This window comes from Rattus norvegicus, chromosome 9, assembly GCF_036323735.1.
Source record: "Rattus norvegicus strain BN/NHsdMcwi chromosome 9, GRCr8, whole genome shotgun sequence".
Taxonomy (NCBI): Eukaryota; Metazoa; Chordata; class Mammalia; order Rodentia; family Muridae; genus Rattus; species Rattus norvegicus.
Genome location: NC_086027.1, coordinates 50,553,834 through 50,567,949, shown reverse-complemented (window position 1 = coordinate 50,567,949; position 14,116 = coordinate 50,553,834). Strand labels below are relative to the sequence as shown.

The 14,116-nt window shown below is 41.9% G+C and overlaps 1 protein-coding gene across 6 annotated transcripts in view; it reads right to left on the bottom strand.

Moving 5' to 3' along the window:
- Nucleotides 1-12,921, bottom strand: part of Tmem182 (transmembrane protein 182) — a 51,880-nt gene extending 38,959 nt beyond the window's left edge. For 2 of the 6 annotated variants that reach the window (XM_039084078.2, XM_039084080.2), the window contains exons 1-3: nt 12,613-12,751; nt 12,303-12,397; nt 10,809-10,907 (exon numbers count right to left, since the gene is read on the bottom strand). In XM_039084078.2, coding sequence (XP_038940006.1) covers nt 10,809-10,907; nt 12,303-12,375 — 172 coding nt within the window. In that variant the 5' untranslated portion in view covers nt 12,376-12,397; nt 12,613-12,751. Of the gene's footprint in view, nt 1-9,888; nt 10,069-10,808; nt 10,908-12,297; nt 12,398-12,612 lie in introns of those variants that run through there. The other 4 variants (XM_039084081.2, XM_039084079.1, XM_039084077.1 and 1 more) reach the window with 4 other exon arrangements.
- Between the last annotated feature and the right edge of the window lie 1,195 nt (nt 12,922-14,116).

Here is a 14,116-nt window from a genome sequence, read left to right as displayed (position 1 = left end):
TTAGTGCAGATTAAAAGAAACCATTTATTTAATATTTCAGCAACAGGTGGTGCCCAATGTGGGGTGGGCTAAAAGAAACATTTTTTTCTTAATTTTACTGCAACATAACACAATATGGGTGGTGTGTGTCTTCTGTGTCTCATAGGTAGAAGAAATAGGAGGATGAGGCTGAAAAACAAAACATTAAAGAAAACACTTGCTGAAAGTTTTCAAAGTCACCAAAAGCTATACACATGCAGACCACAGTAAAGCCCAAACAATAAAAAGCCAAAGAAACTCACAGTAAAACTGTAACAACAGTGACAACTGCATCATATTTCTGGCTCTTGCAGAAGACAAAAAAAATATTCTCAAAAGAGTGATGAAGGATGACTTTTCCCATAGACAGAAAAAAGATAACAGTGAATATTTATCACCACTGAGGGGGTCAGGGCACTGGGCACATCTTCAAGCTTCGGACACAATAAATACCTCGACTGAGGACAGCATCCAGCAATGACAGAGATACAAGGCTACAAGGCCACAATGGGAAACCAGCCACCATCACAACTGTTCAAAAACACAAAGGGAATCAAGAACAGGCCACCCATGCTCCAGCTAACCGTGACCACCAGAACCTTCACAAAAATGTCTGGCATTCAATAACATGTAATCATCAAACTTTGTTGAATGAATTTTAACCAATATCAAGATAAAGAATGCCAAATTTTGGTCAAGTCACATGACATGCTATTAAACGATGATGTTCTTAACAGAGTAGTAATTATAATGACAACAATAAAAATTTAATCTGTGTGAAAACTGTCCCAAAGTCTGATGTGGACATGGACATTCAAGCATGTAGACTGATGTCTATATGCAGGTGAGGGCAGGCACAAGATATGGCAAGGCCTATGATTGGGCAGTGAAAAAGAAAGGTAGGGACAAAGTTTTTGAAAGGCAAGAGAGAAGGAGAGAAAGAGAAAGAAGAGGAGATGGAGGAGATGAAGGATGACCCAACCCTATGTGGTTTTGGTCAGGTGGCTATGAATATCATATAAGTGATGGATTATTACAGGACAATCTGTCTTATCTAGCTGGGCAGTTAATATCAATTTTAATTGGTTCTGAGTTTACTGTGCAGACATTTTGTGGAGTGAGAATTTACTGGTATAAATCTGACTGATAAATTACAAGCTTCTACAGTTTTGATCTTACTGGTATACTGGGAATTGTGACAATAACCACAGGGGACAGATGCTGGGAATGTAAGCAGAGTCCATAGCAGAGAGCCATGAGATAGATGGCTGCTGATGGGGCTAGTCATGGAGGAGGAGAGACCGCCAGGGACAGAGAGTATAGCAGGAGGTAGCGTGGCATACTACATTTATTATTTACTGCTATACACACATGCATGCACACACATGCACACTCACACGCATGCAGGCCAGGAAACAGTCCAGGAGGGAGGAGCCATGATGAATGCTTATGGGCTGATGGTGTCCTATTCTGGGAATTCTGAATGGAGGGAGCATCATAGGAGTAGCTGGTTTTCACTGGATACCAAAATGGCAACTGTTCCACTAAGTACTTATGCTGTTATCCCTACCCATTTTACTCACAGCTGTATGAAGTGGCTTTTATTTTTATGTCCCTTTTACAAACCAGTTTGCAAAAGAAGCTGTTGTGAGGGCTTTAAGCTCAAGTGCCCAGGGCCAGAGGCTGCTCTGAAGACGAGAAGCTTGGTTTGTAACTCCTCACAGAAGCTGACCAAGTGCCAGTCCCTATGTGACACCTTCTCTGTGCAGCCTATATCTGGTCCCCAGAGGAGTTACTTGGTGCCATGGAGACATTTCAGCTCCCCATAAGAATCCCACTCAACCTTCCTTTTACTATTGATAGAACTTATACGATCCTAACCCCCTCTACAATCTTTTACTTCCCTCAACGTGCTGTGCTGAATACGTGTGTGTGTGTGTGTGTGTGTGTGTGCGTGTGTGTGTGTGTTTGTGCACACATGCATGTGTGTATGCTGTTGTTGTTGTGTTTTGCCTTAACTATACCATGATAGTTCTATGAGGGCAAGAATTTGAGGCTTATCCTAAAACATTCAGAATAGTGTAAGGTCAGGTATACTGTAGGCACTTAGTAATCTTTTAAAAAATTATTCCAGTTGACGCTTTGATGCTGCCTTCAGTGGAAAGGCAAAGCAATAATGTTTACAGACAAGAAGCCTAGGTGGACGCCCTGCTCCCTTTAGGGTTGCGTACTCTGATAAAAGAAGACAGAAGGGGATAACTGTTACCACATGGCTGTGGGCTGAGGACTGCAACCAGGCAGCACGCAGGCAGGGAGAGCGTGTGGGGTTCAACTTTGGGTCAAAGTATTCTGAGAACATGACATAACTTTGAGGAAATATGATTAAGAACAAAGTTACAAATGCCCAGTGCAGACACAAAACACTTCTAGTCATACTCCTCCAATGACACGACATAGTTACTACTAATAAACCTGTCACATCACACTGGAATTATAAGTCACTAAGGAGGGCTGGAGAGATGGCTCAGTGGTTAAGAGCACTGGCTGCTCTTCCAGAGGTCCTGAGTTCAATTCCCAGCAACCACGTGGTGGCTCACAAACATCTGTAATAAGATCTGATGCCCTCTTCCGGTGTGTTTGAAAACAGTGACAGTGTACCCACACACATAAAATAAGTAAATATTTTTTTTAAAGTCACTAAGAAGTCATCTAAAGGATATGGAATGATGTGCATAGTTTCTCTGCAAAATAAAAATAAGACACAATTTTTGTAAAGGACTTGAGTCGCCATGATATTGGTGTCCATTGGGTAAGTCCTGGAACCAATAGTCCCAGTCCCACAATATTGGGGAACAAATATGATTATAAAAGTGTATGCTTTGGGAGGAAAATGTTGGAAATGGATGTCTAAAAGTCCCCTGTGGTCTTGTTAGAGGACATTTGTGTGTGTGTGTGTGTGTGTGTGTGTGTGTGTGTGTGTGTGTGTGTGTGTGTGTGTGCCAATGCCACTTCTGCTGCCCAGGATACCTGTTGACATCTAGAGACCATTTTTAATAGTCACAGGGAAGGGTCACTACTGGGACCCTGGGTGGAAGCTAGGCATCTTGTAGACCATCTAGCAATGCACCAGATATTTACTCCACAGCAAGAGATTGGCCAGCCCATCAAGCTAAGATTCCAAGGTTGAGAAGCCTTGCTCTGCTGCTCCTCTGGAGAAGGGAATTCCACTTTTGAGCAGCCAGTGTTTTTGCAGACACACATAGAGAAAAGAACCAGTCCTCTCAAAAGAAAGCCAAGCCACACTGCTGAGAACAACTGCATGGGCTTCTTTTCAGAAAGCAATCACTCCCCAACCCGAGGAATTCATGGATAAATTTCAGATGATACAAAATAGCTTCCTCCCAAAGAGTAATTTCTTAACTGCAACTTTGATACTGGGTCCTGGATACCAGAACCAACTCTTTACTCAGGGGCTCAGTGTGGGGTGGTGGGACGCTACTCACACCAAAGCCACGTGGGGGTTCCTAATGGAACATCAGCTGTTAACTAGGGACAGCAGACACCGTGTAATGCATGATGAGTCTGAAGTCATGGCTGTGCGCGACTAAATGTTTGAAAGAATAGCAGGAAATCAAGTTGATGTTAAGATAGTTCCAAGTTCTAGGTACTTGACATTATGGGGGAAAATGGCTAGATATATTTTTCTATTCAATTTTGAGGTGTATTTTTTGTCTAATTAGGTAAACTCAGAGTGTTTAAAGTACTTGTTTAAATTTACAACCATGTCTAGAATCAACATCCATGAATACGGAAAAATTAATAAATAAGCCAGAGACACACCAGAAAGTTGATCTACCAGGGGAGAATGGGAGCGATATCTGGTGAGATTATTAGACACCAAGGATTTGCCACTGTGTCTCCTACATACTTGAAGCATTTGTTTTAACACCTCAGATTGGATTCATTCCTGTGCTAGATCCAAGAGTCAAATGCCAGGACGTGCATTTCAAAAACGTCATCTTGCTTCACGCAGCACAGTAGGATGAGTTTGCATGCGTGGTTGTTTTCGTAAGACCCCTCGGTCATGCTGTGTCCTTACAGTGGCTATTCCAAGCCTCGTGTTGGCTAACTGAGCAGCTCTCACTGCACACTCCCTGCCATCCCAGAGAGGTTTCTAATTCCCAGCATTCTGTGGCCCCACCCCTTTATGAGGGGCAAGGCTTCTTAATCTGTCCCTTGGGAGAAGGAAATAAGAAAGGTGAGCCTAGAGCAGGACTTGGCTCTCAGGCCAACTAGGAGGCCATAAAATGTGCAGGAACTGGAAATGAGTTCCCCAGGGGATGAGAAAGGGCATTCCCAGAAAAAGGACCTTCAAATTCATTTAAGAGTAAGCAGTGAGTTAGAATCTGCTGTACAGCAGAGTTCTGAAAAGCCAGGGTGGAACCAGCAGGGTAGGCGGGTTTAGGGGGAGAGGAAGGAATCAGAAAGCAATCTTGATGGCCATCTACAGCAGAGCCCTTGGTGAGGAGAGGCCGTTAGGGTCATTTGAGCAACTGCATCCGAATCCTTAACTTGGAACCCCGTTCCTTCCCATGCTTCCTGATTCTGCTTCTGTCCTTAGAGACCTTATCTTTTTGCTCTCCCCTCTGATGGCTCTTCAGACAAGGCCTTATACTGCTGGTAATTGTGTCCCCAACTACGGCTGTCCCCGATTTTGAGTTACTTGTCCTTCTTGCTTCTTGGCCTACACACACTGTATGTATTACTGCCTTTGTTCCTGTGATGATTTCCCAAAAGATTGCGCACGATATCAAAACTCACCCCTGCCCTTTCCCACTGCTGACTGCTGTGCCTGCTGACGCCTCTTAGAAGCAGATTTTGTGCTTCAAGCTATTTATGTTCAAACCGGTTTCAGGATTAAGCTCAAGCTTAGTAAATACATCAGATCCCAAACCCTTGCCACATTGTCCACTTCTAACCACACTCTTCGCTTCATCCACACACTTCCACCCTTATTAGATTCTCTTACTTGAGAGTTGTTTTGTGCTTGGATCTAGTGAGTAGGCACCTGGTCTCAAACATCCCAGCCACGACAAAGAAAGTTCTTTCTGTATTTTGATTCAACCCACCCACATACCTGGAACTGCAACCTAAAGAATTAATCAAATTATGAAAAACAGCATATAAATATCAGATTAATTAATATTATAATAACTATAACTACATTACATTATAATAGTATAATACATTACAATCATACATATAATAAATATATATTTTATATACTTTACATAATGTGTAATATATAATGTATAATATATAATGTTTATATAATGTATAATATATAATATGCAATATATATTATATTATTATACATAATATTATATAATAATTATATTATATGAATTATAACATTTATAGTATGTTATAAGTTATATTTATAACAAAATATATGTATCATTATATTTAAAATATATTATTACATATGATTTATATTATATAATATAATATTATGCATGTAATATATTATAATATATTAAATAATTAACAATTAATTAAGTTATAAAAACATATATATAAGGATTTTATCCACAGACAATGGAAAATATTAAAAATTTTGAGAAATCAGGAAAATCTGGAGGAATGTAAACTCTCATAAAACAGAATAATTTTATATCTTAGTATCTGCAATGCATAAAACTATGTAGCATATTAGGCATGTAAAAAGGACTAGAAAGAAAAAATAATGATCGAACGGTATACGGCAGGAGGTAAGCACACAATGCGTTTCTGAATGTGTTGTTTAAACTGGATCCCACCTTCTGCTCCTGTCACCCTAGACTCCTCCAGTTTTCCTTCATTTGATGACTGAGGTCTACAACTCAGTCATGTTTGTTTCTCCTTTGCAGGGATCTCTTACATGGTTACTCTACCTTAATGACGTTTCAGCAGGATGCCAAGGCTCTGGGGTGGTTCCTTCACTTGTCTCTCTCAAGCCCTCATTTCCTGCCTTCCTCTCTTCTACTCATCTGTTAGAGTGGCTAGAAAAACCCAAAGTTCTATGTCCCCAATTTTGGAACATGCAAAAGTTTCATGAGTAAGGATTGACAGAAACCCACCGTTATCTGATGTTAATAAAACATAAATTGACAAGTGAATACCCACTTGTGAAGGAAAAGGGAAGCCAGGCTCCCACACAGCGTCACATCTTCCACACAGCATCATCAGGGTTACCACACAGCATCATCACGGCTCCCACACAGCGTCATCATGGCTCCCACACAGCGTCATCAGGGCTCCCACACAGCATCATCACAGCTCCCATGGCTTCCACACAGCATCATCACAGCTCCCACTCAGCGTCATCACGGATCCCACACAGCATCATCATTGAAGCAACTTCAAACTTCTTGTTGCATGAGGACAGTAGCCCTTGCTTTGATAAGGTACATTCTGGCATTTAGGTTCTATAGGTTCTACAGCCTAGCTTTAGTGTGTATCTCTCGTGTCTTTCTGCTGCTGATTTCCCAGCAACCACTTAGGTTTACACTTTACAAGAGGGCAGAGGAGACAAAGAACATTGAATATATAAACACTGAAGATGAGGCAGAGGATGGCTGAATGCTGAAAACTGTGCTGGAGAATGAAGAGCATATAGAAGAAGAAGAAAATGCAAGGGACAACTGGGTCTGTTTAGTAACGAGGCAAAGCCCACAGGATCCAAAGATTGTTAGGCCCCATCATTCATACGCTCAAAGGGATAATAGTACGTGAATAATCTACGGTCCTGAGCCAAGCAGACAAGACCCTCATTCCACAGAGCTTAGGGTAGAGTTACATAGAAATCTGCAAAAGAAGTAAGTACACAGGTAAACAGGAAATTTTGTGGTTTTCAAGGATAGAGTTAAGGCTGTTGTAAAAAGGGGGAAACTGGCTTAGTCCATGTACAGATAGAGAGAGAAGGCTAGGAAGTGATGGACAGTTATGCCCAGGGCAGAGAGAAGAAGTGACTGCAGAACCCAAAGTTGAGTGGCCACCCATGTGCATATTCCATTTAACTCACCAAGGTGGGAAGGGAGAGAAGGGGAGGGAGAGGGAGGGACAGAGAGAGGATGGAGAGGGGAAGGGGAAGGAGGCAGAGAAGAAGAGAGGGATGGAGGGAGGAAAGCCAGTGTGTATCCTGTGGTAGTGCATGAGCTTAACATATGAATCCCAACCCCATCACTCACCAACCAAGAAAGAAGGAAACCAAACCTGTAACTTGGTTTAATTTTTTTTCACCTAAAATAAATTAAAGAGATTTATCACTGAAGTATTTGATCCATTGGTGTTGCACATGCTAGGAAAATGTTCTACTGCTGAGCCATCCCTGGCATTTAACGAGAAATTTGATACAAAGCCATGCTCCATAAAACGGTATGTCCTCGTTGTGAAGCACCACACCAATTTCTAGATCCACCAATATGAATAACAATAAAAGTCAAAGTAGGCTAGTCTGTGTGTGCTACTGAGGAGCTTGAAGCTGAAGGAAGGGTTAACAGTAAGCATAAGAACACCTAGGGGTGAGACCGTGGGGACAAAGGGGAAATGTTAACTCAATCAGAGTAGAGTCACCTTGAGAATTAACCTAAGTCCTATCGTCATCCCCAATGCACACGAGTGAACTACGATAACTGTAAGCATGAAACATGGAGAAAAGTCTCAACCCTGTGGACTTCCAATGGGTTTGCTTCAGAAACTGGAATTCAGGCCACCTTTTGCCAGGCATGGACAATCATTTGAGAGCGATGCTTTTAAGACAGTGTTAGAGAGTTAAACATATTTAAAGGGAACACTGACTCAGAACCAGATGTATGCACAGGTTCCACTGGGATGAAGATGTAGAAAACACATGATCTTAGTGCCGCTCTCTTGACTTTCTTGTGTCTCTGAGAAGGGGAATGTCTACACAGTCTAGACTAGCCTTGAGTTTCCCCATCTGCCTCCTGAACACAGTCATGTATGACCAAACTCAGCCTCACAGCTCTACGCTGCACTCAGCATGTGCTTTTGGTGTCGTTTATGAATTACGGCTAAATGGAAGCCAGACACTTGATGTGAGTTCTGCCCATAACCAGCTGTGTGAACGTGTGCTGCTGTTATCTCACACAGGAGTCTGTTCTGACCCACGGTTGTTCTACAACTCAGGCAAGTAGATCTCGTATTAACACTTTTGTAGGCTATGATATTTCACATTTTACAAACAATACTTCCAATCTAGTGAGAATGGCTGTGAAACCTGGTAATTCTGAAGCTACATAGAGCTGCTTCCAAAATATCTTTGGGGCCTGGGAACTAAGAGTCTCATCAACTAGGAAACTCAAGCACAGAAGTCAGGTGGGCTGCTGTTCAGGAAACAGAGGATGACCCTCTTCATCATTAGGAGACAACATGAAACGCATGTCTTAGATCTGTTCTAGAATATACCTTTGTTCAACTTTGTCCTTTTCACTGTGCTCACTAAAACTGTTGGTGCTTTATTTTTAATTGGATACAATTTTGTCACTGGATCCAAATTACTGGCACCATCATTACCCTCGGTGCTGCATAACAATTGTAAGCATAATTGCAGCAGGATTTCCACAGCATGCGTTTGCTCTCCGTCTCCGACATAATCATTATGCACAGAGAACGACACTTCATTTTCAGAATTCTCCACTATCCCCTTAAGGGATGCAAGTTTTTTAAAATATGGCATCTAGGATACCTCTATCGAGGAAGGGTCGCCCATATAAATGATAACAGTCAGTGATCTCAGTAGTAAGGTAAGGACCCTAAGTTCTGGAAGTCCAACCTCCTCCCATATTACCTCTTAATTCACTATATAAAACTAAGAATCACTGTAAAGGGTTAGCTTTGTAACTTTCCTGTGACAAAAATAATGTTCTACACTCTTGCCTGCTTCACCCATGCCTTCTGCTCTCAGTGAGACTGTCTAGTCCCCGCTCTCGGTGAAACTGTCTAGTCCCCGCTCTCGGTGAGACTGTCTAGTCCCCGCTCTCAGTGAGACTGTCTAGTCCCCGCTCTCGGTGAGACTGTCTAGTCCCCGCTCTCGGTGAGACTGTCTAGTCCCCGCTCTCAGTGAGACTGTCTAGTCCCCGTTCTCAGTGAGACTGTCTAGTCCCTGCATGACACAGGGACATGGAGCACAGAGGAGATGCCTTTGCCAGTTTTCAGTGGGAAGGAACACGCACTGCGGCCACTGTCCAAGGCCACATCGTCTTTTGGGCTGTGTGGACAAGCACAGTTCCAGGTCATCGTATCTTCAGCTTCCTTCCCATCAGACTAGGTACTTATTCCACAGACTGTCAAGGGACTGTCACAAAGACAGATGTCATTGCCATTTATAAGCACAAGACCATAATGTACATATTTTTGACAGAAAGAAGAAAAATAGTTCAGCCATGAGTCAAGTGAAGAGCTCTTAAGTTTTGAGATGGTTAATGACTTTGCTGCCTGGGCCACGTGCAAGGTTGGATATTCCTGTGAGATTTTTTGTTTGTTTGTTTGTTTGTTTGTTTGTTTGTTTGTTCTTTTTTTGTTTTGCTTTTTTGAGATCTCATTGCCACCTGTAATTAGCAAGCTTTGGTTGAGTTGAACAGATCACTCCCCATAAATGGGCAGGCTCATTCAATAATGGGAAGGCCTTAAGAACAAAGACGAGTCTCCTGAGGAAAGAAAGACTTTTGCCCCACAACCTAAATGTTTGCTAGACGTGTCTACCCTGCTAGTTTCCTCAGCAGACTTCCCAGGTCCACAATTACCTGAGACAAATCCTTAAAGTCAATAGAGAAGCAGATGGCAGACAGACAGACGGATGATAGTCATGGATATGGATGATAGATAATTTCTATTTATTGCTCCTCTTTCAGTCCCAGCTTCCACACCTATGGTTTCACCCCGTTGTGAGCTGTAAATACTCAGAAAATCAATCAACCTCGCCCACACTTCCTGTTCTTCTTCTCCATAAACAATACAGCATAGCAATTATGCAAGTAATCTAGACATGGCCTAAAGGGTAGAGAGGACATGAGCAGCTTATATGCAGATCTATACCAGTCCGTACAAAAGAATTCAGTGTCTTGAGGATCAGGGTATCTCCAGGAATTTCTGGAACCAATCCACCAAGCACACAGGAAAAGATATACATTCAGTTGGTTCTGCTCTCTAGAACTTTGGGTAATACAATTTTAATCAAATCATTATACAAATTGGGAAATATTTTTTCAGAATAATACATTTGACTCTCTGTAAGGTACTGGTAGTTTGTACCAACCCTTCATTTAGTTATGGAAAGCAATGGGCTAATTGTGATTTCAATTCAGTTGATGGTGTGACACAGCAAACAGATTTAAGTCAGTTTTTATGGACAGAGTAATATAATTGCCTTTCATTTCTAACAATTACAGGCAAAAAAAATTAAGCAGGATGCATACTACTGCTAGCTATAGATAGTATACGTTTAACTAGCTACACGCAAACAGTGCTTCCTGATGAACACCACCATCTTCCAATTCAAAACTACACTTTAAATTATTTGCACGAGTAGCAGGTGAACCACAATAGCTCCGATTTCTGATCAAGATGTATTCTAATTAAGCTTATAAATGATGTGTTAAAATATTAATGCCTTACACTTAGCAAGTTAATGTCAGATGAAGCATTATAATTACAGGTTTTAAATTATCTTTAATTATAAAAACTTTTGAGCAAGCCCGTCCCAGCAGGCACTGGAGGTCAGGGATACTTACTAATTGCGGAGTCATAGGAGGTGGAGTTGTGCTCACCCCTCATGAAGGGGTACGGGGACAGGTAAGCGTGTGTGCAGTTCTTGGATGGCGGCTGGTTGGCTAGGAAGAAAAGCAAAGTAGCGGTGTCCATTACTGAAGGCTCAGAGGTGACTCATGCTTAATGGAAGGGGACCCCGGGAACCAGGGACACACAGAAAAACAAAACTACTGGCATATGGACGGGCTCAGAGCCCTGCCTGAAGAGGAAGTCTCTGCTGAAAACACAGGGAACTTGGAATGAGGATTTTTCTCAAACAACTGGAGTTCCGTAGGAGAAACACACATCCCCACGGGGCTGGAGAGCAGGGACACAATGCTACACCCATCTTTCCATCATCTTCCTACCAACAGGACGCCCGACACAGGAGATATTCTAATGGAGTTGGGTTTGACCTTGACTAGCTCAGATGAGTAACAGAACATTACCACTACCTCCGTCCCAAAGTCACATGAGAAGATTGAAATGATAGAGCACTAAAAGTTAAGAATTCACACAAAACCCCAGCATTTGAGGAAAGCACAGGAATAACTTTTATGGGAAAGTTAAAATCTGTTCCATGTGCACTTAGGTTTCAAACTCTAAGTCTGTATTCTGGCCGTGGTTAATGACAGGATCTGTAAGAAGCACAAAAGGTCGCTGGAGATGTACGCAATCTGGTGACAAGTTACAAAGTAAGTAAAAGAGCAAGAGAAACAGGAAAATTTGAAAATAAGACTATCATCTCAACTAGTTACTAGGCTAATAGCTAGTTCATTTACTGTTGAGGATAATAAAAATGACCAAAAGCTCTTTTCAGTGAACTGTTTTTCAAAGATAAATGAAGGAGAAGAAATACAGTTCAAGGACTTCATCATAATCTTCACGCTCCTGAACCTCAAAGGGAGAACTTTGAATTTCCCTATATGAACACAAACATCAAATGGAAGAAGTTTCTTGACATTGCCTACAAATTTGGGTGAAGCCCAACTAAGGCAGCTTTCACCTGTTATCACTGGTAATTAAGCTTCATTACAAAAAATAAAAAAAGATTTAAAAAAAACTTTTAAGCTATGAATATAAAGTCATACCTCTATTTCTGGGCTTTTGTATTTGAAAATTCAGTTTATAGCCCAAAGAATTTCCAAAACACTTATTTGAAACGTAGCAGTAACAGACATTTGAAAAGAGACTACCGTAGACAAAAAATTAAAAATCTGCTTTTTAAATTAGAGGCAGTATATTTTAAATATGGGCAGAAAAACAGCAGGAACTCAAGTTTTATTATAAATATCCAGATGCCTACTTTTATGTGAGATTAGAAATTATCCCTAGACATTTCTCCTGTAAAGAAGGAATCTGTTCCTGACCCTTTTGATGCCATAGAAGAGACACAATTAGGAATCGGATCCACTTGAACCTTTTCATTCTTGTCTCAGACAAAGGGAGAGGAACAAGGCCAGCCGCACTTACTGTACCAGAACTTCCAGATGTTGGAGTTGTTCTCCTCCACAACGCCTTTGAACCAGCACCTCCAGAAGAAGCCTTCATGGTGAAAAGTGATGTTCTCTATCTGCACAGAAGACAAACGACCCACTGTCATCCCCAAGAGTATTATCAAGCCTGCTACCTCTTAATTCCTGTGATCCCCAATGATGACCACTAGCTCCCCGTAGAGCTCTCCTGGAGGGAATAGACACCCCCCTGCCATTCATCAAGAGGGTGCATGAGGCTGCCCTCATTGCGACCAAATACATCGATCGATCGTATTTTGAAGGAGAAACGCACATTCTGTTCACCTGAACACCTGCCCACTTCGGTCGCAAGAAGCCAATAGTCCGATCCAAACGCTACCAAAAACAACAAAACCCCCAAAGCTCCGAAGAGAGCCCCAAAGAAAATAGCAACATTTAGTCTCATTTTTCCAACTGTCCGGTTGCCTTCCAAGTGAAGAAACAAACTGTAAAGAGTCAACTACTCAATAATAACAGCGAAGAAAGAGAGCCACTCTCGAGTCGGCAAAGTCTGGGGAGCAGGTCCTCACTGGAGCTGTGGTGGCTTCTCATTTCCACCCTGTCCCTTTGCTCTCTCTGGAGGGGCTCCAACCCAGCAGCTGAGAATGGTTGGCTATTTTAAGATACTGATTGAGACGCTTGCTTTCTCCCCTGGGGATCAAAAAATAGCTGACCTTCCCCTGACTATAAAGAGACGAACCAGGCAGGAGCAGGCTCGGATTATTGGCGTTGCTTTTGGGTAATCCATACAAGTGGAGAGGAGAAGGAAGCGCAGAACACTGGGCTCTGTTCTGCCCTCCTGCTTGAGCGTCTGAACAGGCCCTGAACATGCTAAAATGAGCATGACAACCCAGAGAAACTGGCCAGGCCCTGCGACATGTAAATCACCACTACCCAGAGCCAAGAGGACTTTCGAAAACAATAGAATTTGTAATTAGCCTTTTAATTGCTTGTGGACATTCAGGGCAAGAGGAAACCCAGGCTGGGTCCAGGTTTATAACTTACACATTCAAATTATATCTAAAAAAAAAAATCACTTGATATTTAAAATCAAATGCTATTTAAAGTCACTTACAGCCATGTCAATACAAAACAAAAATTGATGTTACTCAGCCTCCCTTGGGGACATAAAAAGCCTGTTTTCTGGTGGCTCACGAACCGTTTTGTTCTAAATAACTATCCCACAGCTGAACTTAAGTTCCAGATATATTGTTTTCTGGATTTCTTTCTCTTTTCTTCATCTTTAATATCTAATTTTCTTTAAATATATAAAGAACATGCGCTATCCATGTAGACCAGCAGAAACAATTGCATGTTTCCCCCTGCCCTTGTCTCTTTAAAGAACACTTGTTTGTTTACATATCTAAATATGGCAGTGTGTCGTAAAGATGCATTTGTGTGTTCCTCATCATTCATCCATTTGGCTGTCGTCTCCTTGTTTCTCGGTGAGAGCACAACAGTCCCTCCTCAGGAGGCTTCTGTGCACTGCCAGCTTCCTACCCCTTCTGATTATAAATCCTGATGATGAAATTTGTACACACACACACACACACACACACACACACACACACACTCCAAATGCAGCCTTAGTTTCTCTAAACTAATTCCTATTCCTTTAAACATGCTTAGATCTTCAGTGCTTCAAATGTTTGTTTCTTCCCAAACAGCCAGAGTGAGGCATAGTAAATTAAACATAACCACAGACACTACCGTTGTTGCCTCCTCTGTCAATGTGTCCCATTACCCAGACAGGACTGTTTGATCACCGGGATCCTCCC